The 20,628-nt window shown below is 37.5% G+C and overlaps 1 protein-coding gene across 6 annotated transcripts in view; it reads left to right on the forward strand.

Annotated features, from left to right (window-relative positions):
* MECOM (MDS1 and EVI1 complex locus) overlaps positions 1–20,628 on the forward strand; it is a 543,968-nt gene that overhangs the window by 257,453 nt on the left and 265,887 nt on the right. For all 6 annotated transcript variants that reach the window (XM_011222622.3, XM_034663326.1, XM_011222624.3 and 3 more), the window contains exon 2: positions 9,378–9,715. In XM_011222622.3, coding sequence (XP_011220924.2) covers positions 9,378–9,715 — 338 coding nt within the window. The remainder of the gene's footprint in view (positions 1–9,377; positions 9,716–20,628) is intronic.

A 20,628-nucleotide genomic window follows, 5' to 3' on the forward strand; every position in this document is an offset into this window, starting at 1 on the left:
TCCTTTAACTTGTAGCTCCTGAGTTTTGGTCTTTCTTTTAGAGGCAAGTAGTAGCTCTGCCAAAAGCCACCAAGCCACACTGAGGTGATTATAGTAAACAAGTCGGGGCTCTCGCTTCACATGCAGAGCAGAATGAAGCGGAGCTGTGGTCCAAGGGATCCCAGTTGCTCCTCCATTACCAATGGCACATTAATGCGCCCTTATGCTCCCCTCCCCCCCTTCAACTTTCTTTCTTTCTTTCTTTTTTTCTTTCTTTCTTTTTCTTTCTTTCTTTCTTTCTTTCTTTCTTTCTTTCTTTCTTTCTTTCTTTCTCTTTCTTTCTTTCTTTCTTNCTTTCTTTCTCTTTCTTTCTTTCTTTCTTCTTCTTCTTCTTTTCTTTCTTTCTTTCTTCTTTCTTTCTTTCTTTCTTTTTTTAAGGATGCAAATCAGGTCACTCCTTAGCATGGGAAGGGCTGCTGCTTTCTTCTGAAACCACCATCAACAACATAAACAAATTAGAGGTAGTAAACCACACATTCTGCCCACACGTAAACCACAGTCCTCACCAGAGGGCAGTCTACTTAATGTGAGAATAACAGCCCAGTTTTATAAGCCTCTACTGGGAATAAATTCCAGTTTCACTGGTTAGAGCAAAGTTAGGCAGCCAGAGTACAGTCTCTCCTAGGTTACATGTGAGAGAGACCAACCAATTCTCGAAGTGTCTTTTCAGGAAATATATTTTATAAGCTTTTGGTACACCAAACCTTGACCATCCTTTGGTTTTTATTACGTAAAATCGGGATTGCTTGAGTGGAATGAGCCTGGGGCTGAACTTGTCCAATGTGCTTGTTTTCTGGATAGGGAAATGGGGGCCCGAAAGAGCTACCACTCTCATGTCTGACTCTCAAGATTGCCTCAGGCGCTGGAGACCTATTGTTGAGGGCTTGTGCAGCTCCTGCTTTCCCCATTTGCAAATGGCATGGTCTACGATTCCCCATCTTGGCCCATGCGGGAATTGTAAAATATTCTCTATACCTTCCTGATGCTGATATGCTTCCTTTCCTGACAATGGTTAGTCCTCAACTAATGTGTCCAGCCCTAAACTAATGTGTTCCGTCATCAGTAAATTCCTGCTTGTGATAGTCTTTTCTTAAATACCTGTTTAAACAGTCATTTAGATAAGAGTGTCCCATTTGTGTGCAACAGGAAATGCCTGCCTTCTTTTAGATACGCTGGCAAATAATTACTGTAGATATGGCTTGAATACTGAAAGGCTGTACTCTGGTCATTTCAGACTGCCTGAGGAGTAACCACCCAGTCTGCTGCACCGTAATTTCAGGGCATTTCTATTTTACCCTAAATGAATCTGAAGGAAAATCACTTTGGGGATATAAAAAAGTTTATGAGAAAAGCCATCAGGTCAAAGCTTGCCACAAGTCTCTTAAAAATTCGTATTGCTAAAAGAAAGTTGAGGCACAGAGTTATAATGTAAAAAGAACCCCTATCTAATCTGTGATAAGTCTGTTCTTACCTGGGCAGTCCAGTGGGTATTGGTGACCGTGGTCCCTGACAACTGACTAAGCCAAACATTAACCAGGCCGTGTTTTTCCTTGGAGTAGTACTCACAGAGCTTTAATGTCTTTATTTTAGCTGTTTTAGATTCTGTAAGTAGATACCGAAGGGCTTTACTGGTACCTCAACTATGAATTTTCTGGCAATTTCTTTCCATAACCCTTTTTAAAAAAGCTTAGTTCCACCTCTGAAGAGGAACTTTTGAAAGCGGCCAAACCCATTTCATAATAGCTTAGAAGCTACCAGTTTAGTTCGTAAACCATACTTGTTTAGCGAAATGTCTGTGAAATTCCTAGGAGAGTGGAGAAACTCTTAATCAGATTTAAAAGCCACAGGACAAGCAAGAGGTATGCCACAATCCTATGAGCAAGATAAATGTTTGCTCATTGATTTGGTCCCTTACTTCCAATTCATGTGTTATTTTCTACCACCTCCCTTGCTGGCCTCCCAACGCTCTTTCATACTTTTTGGTCTTTTTGACAGCCCATAAATGAAATATTTTTAGGAAGCACTGGGGGAAAAAGTTCCATAAGAAAGAAATGGAATAGCACGGTGCAAGGAAGTAGCAAATACTTGAGGAGCAAGGAAGCTTAGAAGGTCATTTAAAAAATTCCATGTGCCAAGCCAGGTTGATAGATTATCTCGCAAAAATAATGGTCTCCGGAGACATGAATTCTACAAGTGTGGTTCAGTGTCAAAAGATTCCATGGAGGTCTATTTTCTTCTCAGCCCTCTTTGGGGAGAGCACGTTCTGAAGACCATGTCCATCGGCAGCTTCCATTCTAGTAGATGCCTCTCTTTTCTAAACCTGGACCTTTGGACCCTTACTCCAGTCCTTCAAAGCTAGTTTAAGTCCGTTTTCTGGAAAATCATTTTCCTTACTTTTACTAGTTTCCTTTCTTCCTTTCACTGGGATCTTAAATTTCATTATCTTGGGGCCATTCTCACTGAATATTCTGCTGGCCAGGTCATGGCCGCCTCCTTTGTTCTGTTTGTGCATCTGGCATTACTTGGGCTCCACCCTTTTCCCCAAGCCCAGCACGCGTTTATTGGTTGTGTTGCTGGTGTCGAAGAGCTGGCTCCAGAGGTCCTCTGCTTTCTCACAAACATGCTGCTGGAACCGTTCTGGAATTGTCCTAGCAAGGGAAGAAGAGCACGTCCGGTTTGAATTTTGGAAGGAAATTGATGTCTTCCCCCTCCCTGCCCTGCCACACCATTAGCAGGCACGGACTCAGGGACTCGCGTTCCTGTGCTCACGTCCTACCAGGAGGTCCCTGGTGGGCCTTTGAGGTTTGGCGGTGCCTCCTCTCCTCCTAGCGCTGGGCACGCATCCTCAGCTCTCAGCCACGTGTAATCCTTCCTGTCTGCTTGCAAGTTGGGCCCAAAGTACTGGCGCTCGGGCCCACCCTCTTCTTTAGTAGCAATTAACCTTTACTACAGAGTTTCCTTTGAAGTTTGCTCATGTTTTTATTACAAAACTGCAATGAGGAACATAATGGGGGGAAATGTCTAAATTTCTAAGTTACCTAATCTGTTCAATTCCCTAGCTGGTCTCCTCCTGGCAGCTGTTTCATGTAGTTATGATCTCAACCAGTCGGCCTGAGATCTCAAACCATGTTTCTGTCTCAGCCTATTTTAAAGATTAGTGAGCTATTACACACACACACACACACACACACACTGCACGTGGATGTGTGTATTATATGCATGTGTGTGTACGGCTGAGTAGAAAGAGCTGATTTCTTGCTTAATGCTTACAGAAATCAGTCTTACTTTATAGTCAGACTAAATGTCTATATGCTTTTAATATGAAAATTAAACTCTAGTTAGTTGCTAAATGTTTTCTCTCAATGAACGAACATGGAAGAATAGAGAGGAAATGATTTATGCTGGTATCACTAATGATAATGCTGAGTGATAAGTATTATGACAGGTACTGAATGCTATTAATGGTGAAGCTCGGGATTTTGAATGGCATCTGCCCAGAAGATTTGCAGTTAAACTAGGCAGAGAGGCCAAGTGAAACAAATGGTGAGTTATATAAAACCCACAAAAAGAAAAGGCATTTTAGGCCAGCCTTGCAAATAAGAACCAAAGAATTACGAGTGAAATGGCATTTTTTTTCCTAGCTTGCCGTTCACAGGAGCTCAAATAAATGAAATCATTTTTCTCTGCTTTTCACTCAGCAGTAAATCATTGGTAATCCAAGGTTAGTAGAAAAGCAACTATGGAACTCAAAGAAAATAAAAGAGAATCTCTCTTTCTTCCTTAGGATGGGTAAGGACTTTCTAAGAAAAATGTAAAAAGCACAAAGGAAAAAAAAGACTTCCTTCCATAAAAGTTAAAATTTTTATACAACATAAACCCATTAAAAAACCAAATGATAAGTGATTTACTTGGGAAAGCAGCACAAACTATCAAAGGGATTTTTTTTATTATTAATAAGGCAGGCCAATAAAAGCTCAATTAAAAATGGACAAAAACAGTGAACAATTTGCAAAAGAAATATGAATGACAAAAATATTTAGTCTCAGTAGTGAACTGAGATGTGAATTAAAGTGATACACATATAATCTTTTTCATTGTATTAATACATTTTAAAAACAAGATATAAATAATAGGTACTAGGATAGTTGATAGGAATATAAATTGGAATACACCCCTGAAAAGCAATCTGTCAGTAATCACTGTTTTCTTACAGGAATCTAATCGTATGGAATTAAAATAGACAAATATACATATTTATATGAAATGGTGTTTATCTTCATGGTATTTATGCAACAGAAAGTTAGAAGCAACTTAAATAATTACCATGGAAATAGTTCATTTTTTTGTGAGTCCATATAATGGAATATTATGCTGCAGTTAAATGTATTTTTAGGAAATATTTTTAAAAACGTAAGTGTTTGTAATAAAATATAAGTGAAAAAGCGGAAAACAGACTATTTTCACAGTATGGCCACAGTCTGGAAACAAACACACTTTAAAGCATATCTTAAAAAAACAGAAAGCAAATTGCCTGAAAGTTACAGAATGGTTGGGTTTGGACACCTGCATTCCAGTCTCAGGTGACTTGGGATATACTCTTCAGCATCCTGGAGTATCAGATTCCAGATTTGGAAAATAGAAGATTATTATCACCATGGCTTTCTTACAGGATTGTGGGTGTTATAGTGAGAACATATAGATATGTCTTTGGAGGTTATCATTATTATTGTTATTATTTCTGCAGTTTTCTCTTTGCAGATTCTGACATGCTTTCAGAATGGAACTCTCTCAACTGAAAACCTATGTTAGTTATTCAAAGAGTCATAGAAATAAATATATTCCAATCCAAGAGTGTGATCTGGCTTGGTCTTTGGGGATATTAGAACACTTAAAACTTGAATCGAAGAGGCTGATTTCCAAGAGCATTGCCCAATTCGTTTGTCTTATATCCAACAATAAGCTTGTCTTTCTGTCCTCCCACTCAGTTAATGATACATCTAGAGGATGCATGAAGCAAATTCCGGTAGCAGGCAGCTCAGCTCCAAGAAGTTACCAGGGTTATTTATCTTTATGGGACCACTGATGCATATAGCGTTTCTTACCTGATACTTACCTATTGTAAATGTGCCCAATTCCCACCCCCACCAACAGATTTAATGGAGACAGGATGATTGAAGTAGTTTGTCATTTAGATGAAATGTTTTAGCAGCTTTTTGGATAGTTCTTGAGTAATGTACATGGAGGCATTAGTTTCCTTTGGTTTATGCAAATATTCGATGTGGTGTGATAAGCTGCATTTGCTGTTGAAAATTTTGTAATGCTAGATTACATTGAAATATTGTTGCATGTTTTGATATGTAAAACTCAGCAGTTCTCTATTTCTATTTTTTTTGTCACCACAAAAAAAATTCAGATGATAGTTTTAGATTTAATTCAGATGATACTAGATTAACAGAGGCTTGAAAACAAATTGCCTGGGTTTGCATATACATTTAATGCCTGCCTGTGGATGAATAGGACGGCGAGTCTTTCTCCTGGATTTGCGTGACCTATATAAGTTGTTCTTTAGGTTTAATTGGAATTTTTTTGCCATTGTAACCAGAATTGCATTCAGGCTTTAAATTCAAATTCTTCTGTGCAGCAGCCTGGGCACACGTGTGTACTTTGTCTCCACAAGAATTGAAATCCAAATGCACTCGTTTAGATTATGCATTGGGAGAGTTTGTGGGTAACTCAAAGGTTATGAGGTCAGCTATGCCAGTGGGGGGGCCCAGGTGGGTTTGTCTCTATCCTTTTTTAAGATTTGAGATCACTTTGATGGAACTGACAGTATGAGTGATTTAACCCTTTGAGGAAATAGGGGAAATTTTATTGACTTTTAATGGATAATTACTGGAGGAAATAGTTCTATTCATTTGGATGCCTTTTGGTTTCCTGCTGCTTAAGTGGATAGGTCTATAGATTATACAATACTTCCAATTTATAGCACTTCTTGAGAAAAACAAAGTCTTCACAATGTGTGATATAAATCCCTTTAAGAATCTGTAAAGTAACTCTGCATTTGCAGTAGTTAAATGTTACAATTCTAGAGAGATGGTTTTTTTTATATATTTTTAGCTGTATCAAGAGTGCTAGTGAACCTTTGGGTCTTGGGTTGAAGTGCAAAATCTCCCTGAAGAATAGATTCAGATAGACTTGATCAAGGGCTTTTGCACCCTGAAGTGTATTTCTCTGATGATATTTCTTTGGGGCGTTACTGGAATTGTTTCTTTTGATGTTGGGTTTTTTTTTTTTTTTAAGATTTTATTTATTTATTTGACAGAGACAGCCAGCGAGAGAGGGAACAGAAGCAGGGGGAGTGGGAGAGGAAGAAGCAGGCTTCCAGTGGAGGAGTCTGATGTGGGGCTCGATCCCAGAACGCCGGGATCACGCCCTGAGCCGAAGGCAGACGCCTACCGACTGCGCTACCCAGGCACCCCNTAACACCGGGATCACGCCCTGAGCCGAAGGCAGACGCCTACTGACTGCGCTACCCAGGCACCCCTGATGTTGGGTTTTGAGAAAAGTTTATGATCTGTAGTGTTCTCTTTCTGTNGAAGGCAGACGCCTACCGACTGCGCTACCCAGGCACCCCTGATGTTGGGTTTTGAGAAAAGTTTATGATCTGTAGTGTTCTCTTTCTGTGGGTTTAAAGGTGCTTTTAGGATCGAAATAGTTTCCTGCATTTGGTAGAAACATATTGATTTGGTTTAATAGTTCGATAAAATTGTATGTTAGGTTAATTGTCTATTTAGTAAGTATTAGCCTTTATCCAGATCACTTGGGGAATTTCTTAAGGGCTGTGAGTTCTGAGTCTTCCCTTTGTGGGTCAATTTCCTAGTTGGAATAACAGATTCATTCATATTAAACTAAATAGCAGTGCATGGCATTATTTGATCTTCAGATTTGGGGGTGGATTTTGTATGAACTCAAGGAAGGGGGATACTTGTGTTAAATGGAATGGTGAGGGGACAAGCTGAAACTTGCCCTGAGAGGATGACTATGAGTTGGATGGGCAGAAGAGTGGAGATAGAGTCACCCAGCAAAACTGCAGAGGAAAAGCTCACTGAGCTCAGAAGACAAGGATAAGCTTATTCTGGCCTACAGTTTCCTACTGAGGAGTGTTGAGAATCGGAGAGAATGGGAGAATGGTTTTAAAATAAGAGCAATTTTATTACAAAACTAAGAACTCTGGATTTTACCTGTGAACACTGGAAATTATTGGAGGCTATTGCATAGGAAAATGGGTGTGCCAGGAAGATAAATTTAGCAGCATTGTACAGGCTAAGTGTTGAGGGATACTGGAGGTTGGAGGCTGGAGGTCTGGGGACATATTTAGAGGACTGTTAGAGAATTCAGGAATGAAAATGTGGATTAAATGAATGAGTTGAAGGTAAAAATCTTGCAAGAAGAATGGACAGCATTTAATGACTGAACAGATTGGAGGATGAAGGAGAGAAAATGTCTATGTTATTTTAGAATCTTGAACATGGATAATTAGGGGAAAATAGTATTCTTAATAGACATGGTGAAGCAGGAAGGAGACTCAATTTGAGGACAGATGATAATGTACAAGATTTTGGATATAATGAACTTGAATGATAATGAGCTTGTATTTGAGGTCAAATGTCTCATAGGAATAAGTTTAGGTTCTGGAGTTTGGTTCTATGCTTGGTTTATATGGCATTGTCTTATCATTTGACTCAGGAACCAAGCACTTAATTAGAAAGATATTTTTGTATGTGCTATCACTTTGTACTTCACAAAACTTTAAGAGGAGTCAGTACTTGATCAATAGCTGTTAATGAATGTCATAGTTAATAAAATTCCATAGTGAGTCAGAGAAGCAATTGGGGCTTGAACTCAGGTTTTCTACCCTCTAGCCCAATAAATTACCTTGGAAGATTTTAATAATTCATAGAACTGCAGGGTTGGTAGCATTTTAAATGTCATCTAGTCTAGTCATCATCCTGAAGCTGGAATTCCTCCATATTATTCCTAATTTATGGTTATCTAGGCTATATTAGAAGTCCTGTAGTGGGAACTTAAGGCCACTCATTTTACTTTTGGATGTTGCTGATTGACATTTGTCTCCTTATAATTTTAACTCATTTTTCTTATTTCTCTCCTTGAAGGACTACAAAATCAAACAGATCAGGTATGACTCTCAGTCCATAATCGCTGTGGACAAGAAATGTGTGTTTATTTGCATTAAGATAACTGAAATCCCCTTCAACTGGTGAACTGGTGGGAAATTCAAGCTCAGTCACTATTCTTTAACCCCCAGCAAATTGCATAAAGACCTTAAGGTCTGAAATGGTACACTCGTTTACTTCAGGTGTGGGTGCTGTGCTGCTTTGTGGAGTCCTGAGAATCCCACTGTGGAGTGTTCAGACTTCTTGTTACTCTACATTGCTTTCCCCTCTGGAAAACTCACCTAATTTCTTTAATGATTTTTGTTTTCACAAATGTCCAGAGGAATCACTAGCTTCACGTGGCTTTAATTCTCTGCTCTGGGGGCACCTGGGTGGCTCAGTTGTTAAGCGTCTGCCTTCGGCTCATGGTGTGATCCCAGGGCCCTGGGATCGAACCTTGCATCGGGCTCCCTGCTCCACTGGGAGCCTGCTTCTTCCCTCCCACTCCCACTGCTTGTGTTCCCTCTCTCACTGGCTGTCTCTCTCTGCTGAATAAATAAATAAAATCTTTAAAAAAAATAATTCTCTGCTCTGCGTAAGTTGTTGAGGCAAGGAATACCAATGGCTTGGTGATGTGTTTGAAATAGGAAAGATAAAAAACAAACACAAAGTAATACTCCAATAAATAGTCCTGCCACACAAATTTAAGCCTTGTTGTCCATGGCAGCCCTTGGAATCTTTGACAGTCTCCTACAATTTAGTCCAAAATACACTGCATGATACAACTTTCCAACACATTGTATAACGCTGTCACCTTCCGATTTAGGATGGCTTGTGGGGTTGTATGTACACATATGTTTACTTCTTGTCTCTAATTTATTCAGAACAATAATTAAATTGCTGGTTGTTTCCCAGCTAAATAATAGATTGAGCTGGCCCATGAGAGTATTGACAGTTGAAGATTAGTGCATTTGATATATGGATTCACCACAGATAAACCAAATTCTCCATCTGTGAATCACAGAGATTTTAATGCAGGCATATTTTAACAATGGCCTTCCCTATTTTGTTTTCAAAGAACAACAACATTATAAGGTGGCTACTGAGCTGTGGGATTTTTATTCTGTATTAGTCGGAATTCACAAAGTTATTATTTGTTCACAGGTAATGAGTGTGTATATGGCAGCTACTCTGCAATTCCTTTGGAAGAAATGCCAGATGCAGATGGAGTAGCCAGCACTCCCTCCCTCAATATCCAAGAGCCATGCTCTCCAGCCACATCCAGCGAAGCTTTCACTCCAAAGGAGGGCTCTCCATACAAAGCCCCCATCTACATCCCTGATGATATCCCCATTCCTGCTGAGTTTGAACTTCGAGAGTCAAATATGCCTGGAGCAGGACTAGGAATATGGACCAAAAGGAAGATTGAAGCTGGTGAAAAGTTTGGGCCTTATGTGGGAGAGCAGAGGTCAAACCTGAAAGACCCCAGCTATGGATGGGAGGTAAGAATACATTTTGAGTTTACACATTTAAATATATTCAGATATGTGAAGAAAAGATCAATTTTTAAAGTGCCCATAAAATAAGCAAGTTCCAAAGGTTGCAAAATGTTTTTAAATAGAACTTTAAGAATGAACCTCCCTTATAATCTCACTTCTTGATAGAAAAAAAAAATGTTGCATGAAAGTATAGATAGAACGGAACTCAATTAATGAATGGTAAAGAGTAGTATTAACTTACAAGCATACCAAAGGAAACAAATACAGTTTTTATAGTTAACATTTAGAAGCATCATATATGGCCATCCATATAGTATGTGGCATAAGCAAAAATGTCATCATATGACAAGCTTATTGTATTTTATCTTTTCTTTGGGGGCAAGGCTTGGAAGATTGGAGGAAGTATTTATTTTCTCCATTTTTGTGGCTGAGTTAATTTGGTTTTATCTTGTTCTACCTGGTCATTTTGCTCTGCGTTCTAATATATTTTGCTACTCTTGTGATAATCCTGCTTTGATTCTACATGCTTCTAGAATATGAGCACTATACTGAATTCTTGTGATGATTCTTTTTATTCAAATTGACTTAATGAATAATTCATGCATAAAAATGATGGCAAAAAACAATATAAAAATCAGTTCCTGGTTTTAGCCATGCTTTTCACAGAATCCATCTTGATAATATCTAAGAAGGAGAAGTTTCAGTCTGATTACAAAATCAAAGTAAATTTTATTTCAGTAAGAACAGGTGACTATATGATGCTGAACTTACAATTTTTGTACAGATTCTGTAGCTGTATCTACTTCTCATTTATTTTTATAACTTGAAAACTTTTGTGGTTAAATCATAACATTTTAATTTTTGGAAAACCTGGTCTATATCTACAAAATGTATATTTCCATATTAGCAAGAAAGTGTTTTTTGGAGATGTGATTGACCCTTGGTTTCCTGGTATTTCATTTAGACACAAATCAGATAAACTAGATTTATTTGGTATGTTCTCTTGATATTTATGATCATTAATAGAATAGAATATATGGTCATCATTTTAAAAAGAAATAAATACACAGTGCCTTCAGGACTTAATTTCAAATTTTTGTCACTTTGTTTTATATGTATCCTCTTGTGAAATCTGAAAATGCCTCAATCAAAACAATTCCTGTCCAAATTCTAAAATGCCAAAAGTTAAGATCTGGATTTGACATGATGACAAGTGAGAAATCTTTCCTTAGTTTTGTTCTTAGCCACGGCTCAGGTAAAGTTGTGGTTTGGCTACACTGCTTTTAGACATATATTGATAAGAGATTTTTAAAAAATCACTGTAGCATTAACTGATATGTGAGTTGAATAAGTTTTAAACTAAATGCGTAGAACTCTACGTCATTTTTGTTCTCCTTAAAATAAAGGCTATAAACATTCTAATAATAAGTAACTCATTAAACTTTTATTACAAAATCTCCAGAGTTAAACAACAAGTTCAGTACTGCTCGAGATTATCCAGAAGGCTTGGAATAAACCAAGGCTTAAGAACAAAATAATTCTGCAGTTACAGGGTTGATAAATGCAGGACTGTATCTTCTTAAACAGGATACCTATGGATTGGTGGATGAACCTGGAGAAAATTCGGCATTTAGAGGAAATTTAAAAATAATTATTTTTCTCCTTGAGAGTAGAATGTCTTCAGTATATACACAGGAAAATACTTACCTTGAGAAATTTAAAATGATTCTTTTTATTATGTCAAAACTGAGTTCTTGTATTGTTTGGAATTCAAGATACCTCTATAAATAGTTCATGACTCTGGCTAAAGATCACCCATTTCCTCTCTCTCCTTCAAGAATTCAGTTGATGGTCAATTCAGAAATTTTTTCCACCATTTTAATGGTTGTCCTCACTTTGGAGAGTGTGGAGTATCTGCTCCAGATGCATTATGGACAAAACCAGAGAAAGGGCTTTTTTTGTTGATTTTGGCAATCTTGTTATCCATGGAAGAGCACTTGAGCTCTTGACTCTAGGTTGTTTTCCGCCCCCGCCCCTCCCCCCAGTCTTACCCTAGTTAATACAAAATCTGGTCATGATCAACAAAGGCACTTTCATAAAGGCAGCTTGCCCTACTCCTGCGTGCTCAATTGTAATCACTCTCCTGTCATATTTACCCTCAACTATAGCTGATTTCTATCCTGTTTAGTTAGACAGATAATTGTGGTCAACTAGCATAAACTTGCTTTTTGATACTCCTTCATTTTGAAAAATGATGAATTTAGGGAGAAAAAAACCCTTAGGCCAAGGAAAATATACATGAACAGAGGAAGTCCATATTCAGCAAACAATTATTGAGTGCGTACTATACATCAGATTCTGTCCTGCTTTTCCTACAGGAACCCAGTCTATCATAACTGAACAAATCATTGTTACCTCCAATACCATCCTTGCTCTTTTCTACTAACAAATCTCCCCTCCTTGAGCATTTCCTATGTAATAAGTTGTATTACCATCTGTCCAGTTGCTGAAGCCAAAAAATGGGTTATCTTTGACTCTACTGTCTTCCAGACCAACCAGATATGATTCTTGTTCCCATGTTCTATCAGGTCTCCATTCTTTGCACACACTGGTCTTCCTACCTGGGAACCTCCTTTTCCTACCCATCCTTAGCAAGTGCCTATTCATTCTTCAGAATCTTCCCTTTCATGATATTCTCCTTGACCTTTCTAGTCACAATTTAGCATTGCTTACATTTTGCCCCACCATAGCACCAAGTAAATCCATATACTAAAGAATTTAAAGCACTGTATAACATCCAAATTATCTGCCTAGCTTTCCTAATAGAGCAAAATACCCATAGCTGTATTCTCTAAGTGCAGTGTCCTGATCGTGTTTTATCTGTGGTGCCTGTGGTGGTATCTCATGCTTAGTGCATTACCTGAAATAACCAGACTGGAGTAGTCACCTCAGGCTGCTAACAAAGTACTTCTGACTGACTGATTGGGTAACTTAAATGACAGAAATTTATTTTCTCACAATTCTGGAGGCTCTAAGTCCAAGATCTAGGATAGCTAATTTGGCTTCTGGTGGGGACTCTCTTCCTGGCTTGCAGATGGCTGCCTTCTTGCTATGTCTTCACATGGCCATTCCTAGATACATGTGTGCATGTGAACACTTGCGTGCGAACACACACACACACACACACACAATGTAGGGGGAGGGGGAGAGTGCTCTGGTACACTTCTTATAAGGACACTGATCCTATTGGATCAGGACCTCGCCTTTATGACCTCAGTTAACCTTAATTATCACCTACCAGCCATAGACATCTGCAAATACAATCACATTGGGAGTTAGGGCTTCACCATAATGGATTTGGGGAGGACTCAGGCATTCAGCCCATAACAGAGACATTTAATAAATAATTATTTGGTAAAAGAATGAGTGAAAGAATGAAAGAACAAATGAAAGAATGATGAATAGATAGAGGATTATGTAACTCATAAGAAGAAATAGGGAGTGGGGCTGAGGGAGTTTCATGGAAAAAGCCAGAATCTGGATTTTAGACATATGGAATCAAGTCTTAACTCTGCACTATTGTGAAATTCTAGGGAAACTATTCAAAATTAATTGGTTCTTGCATTTTTATTTGATCCGTAAGCCAATAAAAACTTCCCTGTACCAGTACTTGTTATATAACTGAAATGAAGTGAAGAGATATGGTAGTCTTTTCAAAGAAAGTTTCTAGAAGAGAAAGCTCAAAGATAATATTGCAATTAGTGGCCAGCTTTCTGAATCCTCTTTAAATATTTAAAAAGCATAATATATTTCTCCAAAAAAGGCACTTTTGGAAAATCATTTGAGTTTGTATTTTAGAGAAATTGGGTATTTTTTAAAATCTGGTTTACAGATAAAAATACAGAGTTAGGTAAAATAAGCCATTGATATCAGATACATTATTTGTATGATTTCTCCCAAACCAGTATTGATTTAAGAAAGAGAAACTTTAAAAACAATGTTAGAGTCTGGCAGTGATTGCCACCTTGCAATGCATATGACTTGTCTCTAACCAAAAGATTTTTGAAGACTGGGGAGCACTTGATTGTCTCCCGGACCTAAAAGTAATTAGGACAGGACAATTTCTCTTAGGTTAAGAATTTTAGAGTTACTGATTGACTGAATAATAATAACAAAAAATTCAGGACAAAGGTTTTCTCTTATGTTTTCTTCTAAAGATGACCATTGTGTGATAACATGGAAATTACATGGAGAACAGAGGGGAGCAGGATTCTGGAGTGAGACTTCCCAGACTTAAGGCTTCTTCAAGGTTCTGTGTGCTAGTTGAGAGATTTGGGAAAAGCTAGAGAAAAAGTTGAGAGAATGGGAAAAGTAATTGGTGCCCCTCAGTTTATATATATGGGACATGGTGATAATAATTGTACCTATCCAGTCAGGGTTGTGGTGACAATAAAATGTGACACTGTGTATGAAAAGCCTACCAAAGAGTCTCCCCCTGGTAGAAGAGCTTAATAAAGGTGAACAGCAACAACAAAATCTTGGCTGAAATACAGATCTAGCACAGGGTCATTAGATAGGGCAAAGGCCAACTATATTTTATTTATTAATTTTTATAAATTTTTGCCTTCACTCTAACTTCTTGTTTCCTGGAAGTTCAGTTATCTCTGAGATGGTCTAATTATGTGACTCTGGGTTTATCTGAAAAGGAAGCACTGGTTGTTTTCTAATTAACAATTAAAACAAGGGTTTGGGAGAGAGTAATAAATTTCTTTTTAGACCAAACAATAATTTGGGTGGCAAATTTTTTAATGGCCCAAGATAGGTCATTGGAAAAACAATGTGAAATTTTGTTTCCTTGTAATATTGTCATTTAGCACATTTTCTCTGATTATCTTTGTTATTGTTGGTCATCATCAAACTCCGAAAAGTAGATGTAAGTCAGCTGATGATGCATCTATTAGGTGCTAAACCCTCTATTGCATCCCTCTCACCCGTAATTGATCCAGATTACTTTGATCAGTTAAATTACCAGGTATGAGCTTAACTTTACTTTTTCTCCTTTTGAGCATACACATACTCAGACATAGAAAAATGATGATATGAGTGGTCAGTAAATTTCTCTTATGTTTTGTTAAATAGATGGGAAGGAATAGTGGAAAGAGATTTTACTGGCATCAGAAACTCATTAAATAATTTTGATGCAGTGCTTTGACAATACATTATGTTCCAGTAATGTAATCCTGAAATGTGATATTACAATGAACGTGTGCCTCCCTATATCATTTAAGAAGGAATAGTTCTCACATTTGTAAGTTTGTTTTTGAGTTCTGCAGTTATGCCTTGTGTATTGGAACATGCAGTCTATATGTTAACTGAAATATGAATATCTATTAAAACAACAACAACATCAGACTTTCAAGATACCTAACAACTGAGTTCAGAGTCAGGAGACTGACAGTCAAATAATGTATGTTTGGTAATAAAGAAAAATGGGGTAGTTTGAGATGTCCTAACATCTCATAGGCAACAAATATCTCTGAATGGCAATATTTCTCCCTTATTTCCCTCTAGGTGTGCTTGGGCCAAAAATGAATTTTACAGTGATTCAAAAAATGAAATCAATTGTTTGGCATTGATTTTAGAGAAAAAGTTTATTCATTAATAAGAAAGCAAGTACACTTGACAATTACATATTCTTAAAGCCAGATAACTAAGTAAAGACCTTTGTCTTAATAATTTTGAAATGAATTGATTCCAGTAGAGGGGAAAGAGTATCAATTATCTGAAAGGGTGTCTTTAATGGGTAATTAAGAAAGAAAAATATTATCTAATATAATAAATATAATAAATGTATATTACCATAAAACCTTATATTATAAAGTATTAATTAACCTTTTACAATGTTATTTAAGGATAACAAATATAGTTTGGATACTCAGTTTTACTTTGTGAAGAATTAATAACAGAAAATACCAAAGATAGAGGTGCCTGGGTGGCTCATTCGGTTAAGCGTCAGCCTTCGTCTCAGATCATGATCCCAGCATCCTGGGATGGAGTCCCGCATCAGGCTCCTTGCTCAGTGGGGAGCCTGCTTCTCCCTCTGCCTGCTGCTTCCCCTGCTTGTGCCTGCCCTCTGTGTGTGTGTGTGTGTGACAAATAAGTAAAATCTTTAAAAAAAAAGAAAATACCAAGATAAAAAGTAAGATTTACTAATAGGATCCTGAACATGATTGTCATTGGGGCCCAAGAAGATGTTATAGATTCTCTTGGAATATAATGAAATCTAGAAAAGAAAATCAATCTATTTGATTCATTTTGTGCTTCCAGCATATGTATGTAGTAGGAATTAAATCTCTGGTTGTTGAAAGAAAATCGAAGTGTACTCTCCTGAAGCACCAGGAACTACCCCTAGTTTTGCCCTGGGCTCAAGAGGATTCCATCCTGTTTGTGAAGAGGTTAGAAATCCCCTTACCCCACCTCCTGCCTGCTCCCCGTATGCCCTGTCAACACCAGGGGCTTGCTCTTCTTCTGCTTTCATCCATGAAAGGTGTTGATGAAGTTCAGCATGTCTACTCATCTTATGGCTGTTTTGACAACTTTTAGTACTTCCAAAGTATAGTCAATGATGAGGGCAAGTCTGATATCAAAATTTTTTTAAAGGTTCCTCAAGTATCAGTGCACCTGTTGTGATGAGCAGTGGGTGACAAAAGAAATTGTTGAATTACCATATTGTACTCCAGAAACATAATATTGTAAAAAAAAATAAAAGTAATATATAATTATACACCAGACAAAAAGCAAATAACTATATTAAAATTATTCATGAAGCAAAAAAATAAAAAGTTAACAAAAGGGTGTGCCATATTCTTCAAAATTTTCAGTGTCATAAAAGGCAAAGAAAGGCTGTGAATATATTCCAAATTAAAGGAGAAGAAAGAAAAGAAACAACTAAATGTAAATCTAATCTTAGGTACGGTTCTGTCAATTGGCAAAAATGGACTTCGGATAGACAGACTAAATAAAAGTTTGCCAATGTAGAAAAAAACACAAACCAATGTGTTGAACACTTAAAACTTACAAAATATTATGTCAATTATATCTCAATAAAAATTAAAAATAATAATATTGAAAAAAGAAATACACACTTTTCAAAAATCATGAATGTATTTCATATTGATATTGAGGAAAAACTGCATGACCACCTCAATAGATAAAATCCTAATATATTTTCATCACAAAACCTCTGAGCAAACAAAATAAAGGGTACTGCTTTGAATTGGTAGACATATATAAACAGGCTATAGCTGACATTACAATAATGAAATAAAGTTGGACATTTTCCCTCAATGACATGTAAAATTCAGGGTGTCCCTGTCAGTACTCTGTTCAAAATTGTCCAAGTCAGTGCAATATGGAAAGAAGAAAGGAAAGAAAAGAACAAAAATTTGAAAGGATAAAGTAAAAATGTCTGTATTCACAAATGATATGATTGTTTAGAAATTTATAAATACTAGGTGAATTTTAAAAAGTAAGCCTGATAAAAGGTCAGTATACAAAACTGAATCCCTACACACTTGAAAAAACAATTTTCTGTGAATTTAAAATACCATTTATGTCAAACAATCAAAATGTTTAACCAGAAAAGTCAAATATGTAAAAATTAATATAATAAATATTAAGATACCTACACTGAAAAATTCAAAACATAGCAGAAAATTTAAAGACAACTTATATAGATAGAGAAATCTTGCTCATTGATTAGACAAGTCTATGCTGTTAACAGTTCTTCCCGAAGTTACATATTGACTCCGCACAATTCTATCAAATCCTAGTAGGTTTTATTGTGGAAACGTACAAGTTGATTGTAAACTTTATGTGGAAAAGTAAAAGACCTAGAATAGGAAAAAAAAAATTTCCCCAAGTATCAAGAGTTTTTTTGTTTTACCCTGCCTGCCTTGGCAATCAACTAGAATTTGCATGTGAGTCACTTATTTTGCAAAAGAATATTGGGTGATTTTCTTCCAATTAAGAAGTGTATCTCACAAAATAGATCAAAGTGAGTTTCTTTCTTATTGATTCACGCCCATACTTGCGTATGAGTCGCTTAATCAATAGCTGACAACTTCTTCCTGTTTGTGATTTTTTTGGCTTGACAATCCTCCTAATTATCACGTAAAACATATTCTTAAAAAGCACACAATATTTGACCCGTCTTCAGCTTCAGCTACGTTTTGAAAGGCCAAAAGGTGTAGCAGAGCAAAAATGATGATAACATTTATGTACTGTATTTTCCTATAGCTGAAATACAAATTTTTCTAAATTTATTACAGCACAAGAAATTTGACAGTGCCTTTATTATAAGGGGTCTTCTTGTATTGGTACAAGGTGAACAAACATTACACAGAAATAGCTTACTTCACTGGGAAACTCCATACCATGGTGGGTCCACATGACCAAAGGAGAAAATCTCAGAGTTATCTTCTCAGAGGAACATTCACGGCTAGGAACAAGACCAGCAGGTTCAAGAACAATTAAAAGTTTATTCTATGATTGTCAGTCATGCCACCTGTCCCCAGTACTTACTACTTCCAGATCCAAACCCTTCCCCAGTATTAAGCATGTATCCCATCAGCTTTCAGAACACATTTTTATTCACATCAGTCAAATGCTGCCCTAGACACAGGAAAGAATTTGTACCTCCTAACCTAATCCTAGGAAGTCAGTTGTAGGTTGTCATGTGATACAGAAACAATGTTTCCAGAACCTGCACTATGCAACCTTACACACACACACACACACACACACACACACGCCGCCTTATGTTTTTCTTTTTTTTAAATTGATCATTTTGGAATCTAAATTTTGGATTTGGATTTTGATTCTAAGCATTCTGGATGTTTGGCCCTGATGCTTTCTCCATGTAACCCATATAAAGTTGGGCACCCATATAAAGTTATGTGGCCATATAAAGGCAGTCAGTATAAATTTTTTTTTAAAAAAAAAGGCCCAGTAACTCCTCCCCACCCCTCCAAAATTTATTAAAAAAACAAATAAATCTTTTGCAGAACCATCAAATGAGGATTTCATTTGTAATGTCCTGAAAAACTTAAATCCTTTCTCCTTATGTCTATGTTCTCCCTATATCTATCATTCACCCTCTTACTCTCAATATCTCACATATCCTGCGGGTGCTGCTCTGAAAGACTGTCCCCTCTCAAACACTCTCCTCATATCCAGGCCTCTGCCTCTCTGTCTCTCTTTAAATATGTGTGTGTGTGTGTGTGTGTGTGTGTGTGTGTATGACACACACATATATATGTGATACATATGTATTAAATATATTTATATTTATATATTTTGTAAATTTATACATAAAATAATACGTATTTATTAAATGTATATTTATATATAATATAAAATATGATATATATGAAGTATATATTTAAAATCATATAGATCAACTTCTCCAATATGGCCTTTTTCCGTTCTAGTATTTTCCATTCTGGTGTAGTATATTTTCCATTACCTAGTATCTGAATTTGGCTAATAAACAATGAGCCAGCCATCGATCGGGGAAGGAAGGATGGGCAGGGGATGATGATTACAGATTCCTCTGCTCTGAAATTTCCTTTCTTATTCCAGCCACACGTGCACTGAGAGTTTTCCTTATTCACAGGAAATATGCGTATATTTTCTGTGGCTGTGACTTATATTTGCTGTGACCATTGGCCAGTCAGCTCATGTCACAGATCCATAGGAGATCGTTTGTGCATTCTACCAACTAGCTGACAGTGGTGTTTTCCTCTGACACTCCAGCTGACCTCCCGGGCTTCCCAGGTGTGCATGGCCTGGCACAGAAAACTCAATTGGTTGGCAGCCACAGGTGTGGATGATTTGTTTTTTCTTTTTTCATTTGTTTAGATTCTTGTGGTAGGAATTCAGCAGGTGTGTAATGCCAGCATAGAATCTCCACCCTGGCACAGAGGCCAGCTGCCCTCAAAAAAAAGATGTTCTTGTTGGTCTTGCAATGCTGCCAGCTTGGATCCCTGTTTTCCTGGAAACCTCACCCAAGGGCGAGACTCTGGCTAACCAATAAGTTAGGATCAGTTCATCTCAGTAGATGAGCATGAAGAGTCCCCTTATGTGAACCTAATCTACAGGTAGGAGCAGGTTACCTAGTTCTGCCCTCATGTTTTGTTTTGTTTTTTTTCTTCTCCCTTCTCCCTTCTCCCTTCCTCCTCCTCCTCCTTCTTTTCTTTCTAACTTGAGCTGCTATCGTTGCAATTACAGGGATGTAGGAAATCCCGGACTTGGTTTCTAAAGAGATATAAACCACGTTAGGATGCTGTTGTTGACACATAAATTTCTGCTCATTTGATTGAGTCTAAATAGTAAAAGCACAGATGGAGGTTGGTCCACTGGGCAGGGTCCTTCCATCTTCCTGCTATGTCCTCAGGAAGCCCCTAATCATGGGATCCAGTCATTTCAGTATAGGGCCAGGTAAACTTGGAAATCATCCCTGACCATGTCTAGCTTTAGCAGAGGGGCACAGGAGGTGAGCTATGGTAACACCTGGGGAGCCAGATGGTAAAGCCAAGAGCCATTGCCGTTAGTCTGTCAGCAGTGTGGGGCTGGGGCCAGAGAACCTTCTCTGGAGGGTTAACTCCTTAACCTTGCAAAAACACCTGTACTATGGCTTCTCTTGGTTAGGTCATGATATCTAAGGAAATAGACGCGCACACAACCTTAGATTTCTCAGTTTTCCTTTGTCATGGATTTCCCCCGTTTTTCTTTTAGAGTCAGACTTGGAGTTTATTTGATTTTGTTTTTACTTGCATACACATAATATAAGACAGAGGTTTAGGGGCAGGGAGGCCTGATTTGCCCTATGGGCCCTATACCTCTCTGAATACAGG

Source organism: Ailuropoda melanoleuca, chromosome 1 (assembly GCF_002007445.2).
Source record: "Ailuropoda melanoleuca isolate Jingjing chromosome 1, ASM200744v2, whole genome shotgun sequence".
Lineage (NCBI taxonomy): Eukaryota > Metazoa > Chordata > Mammalia > Carnivora > Ursidae > Ailuropoda > Ailuropoda melanoleuca.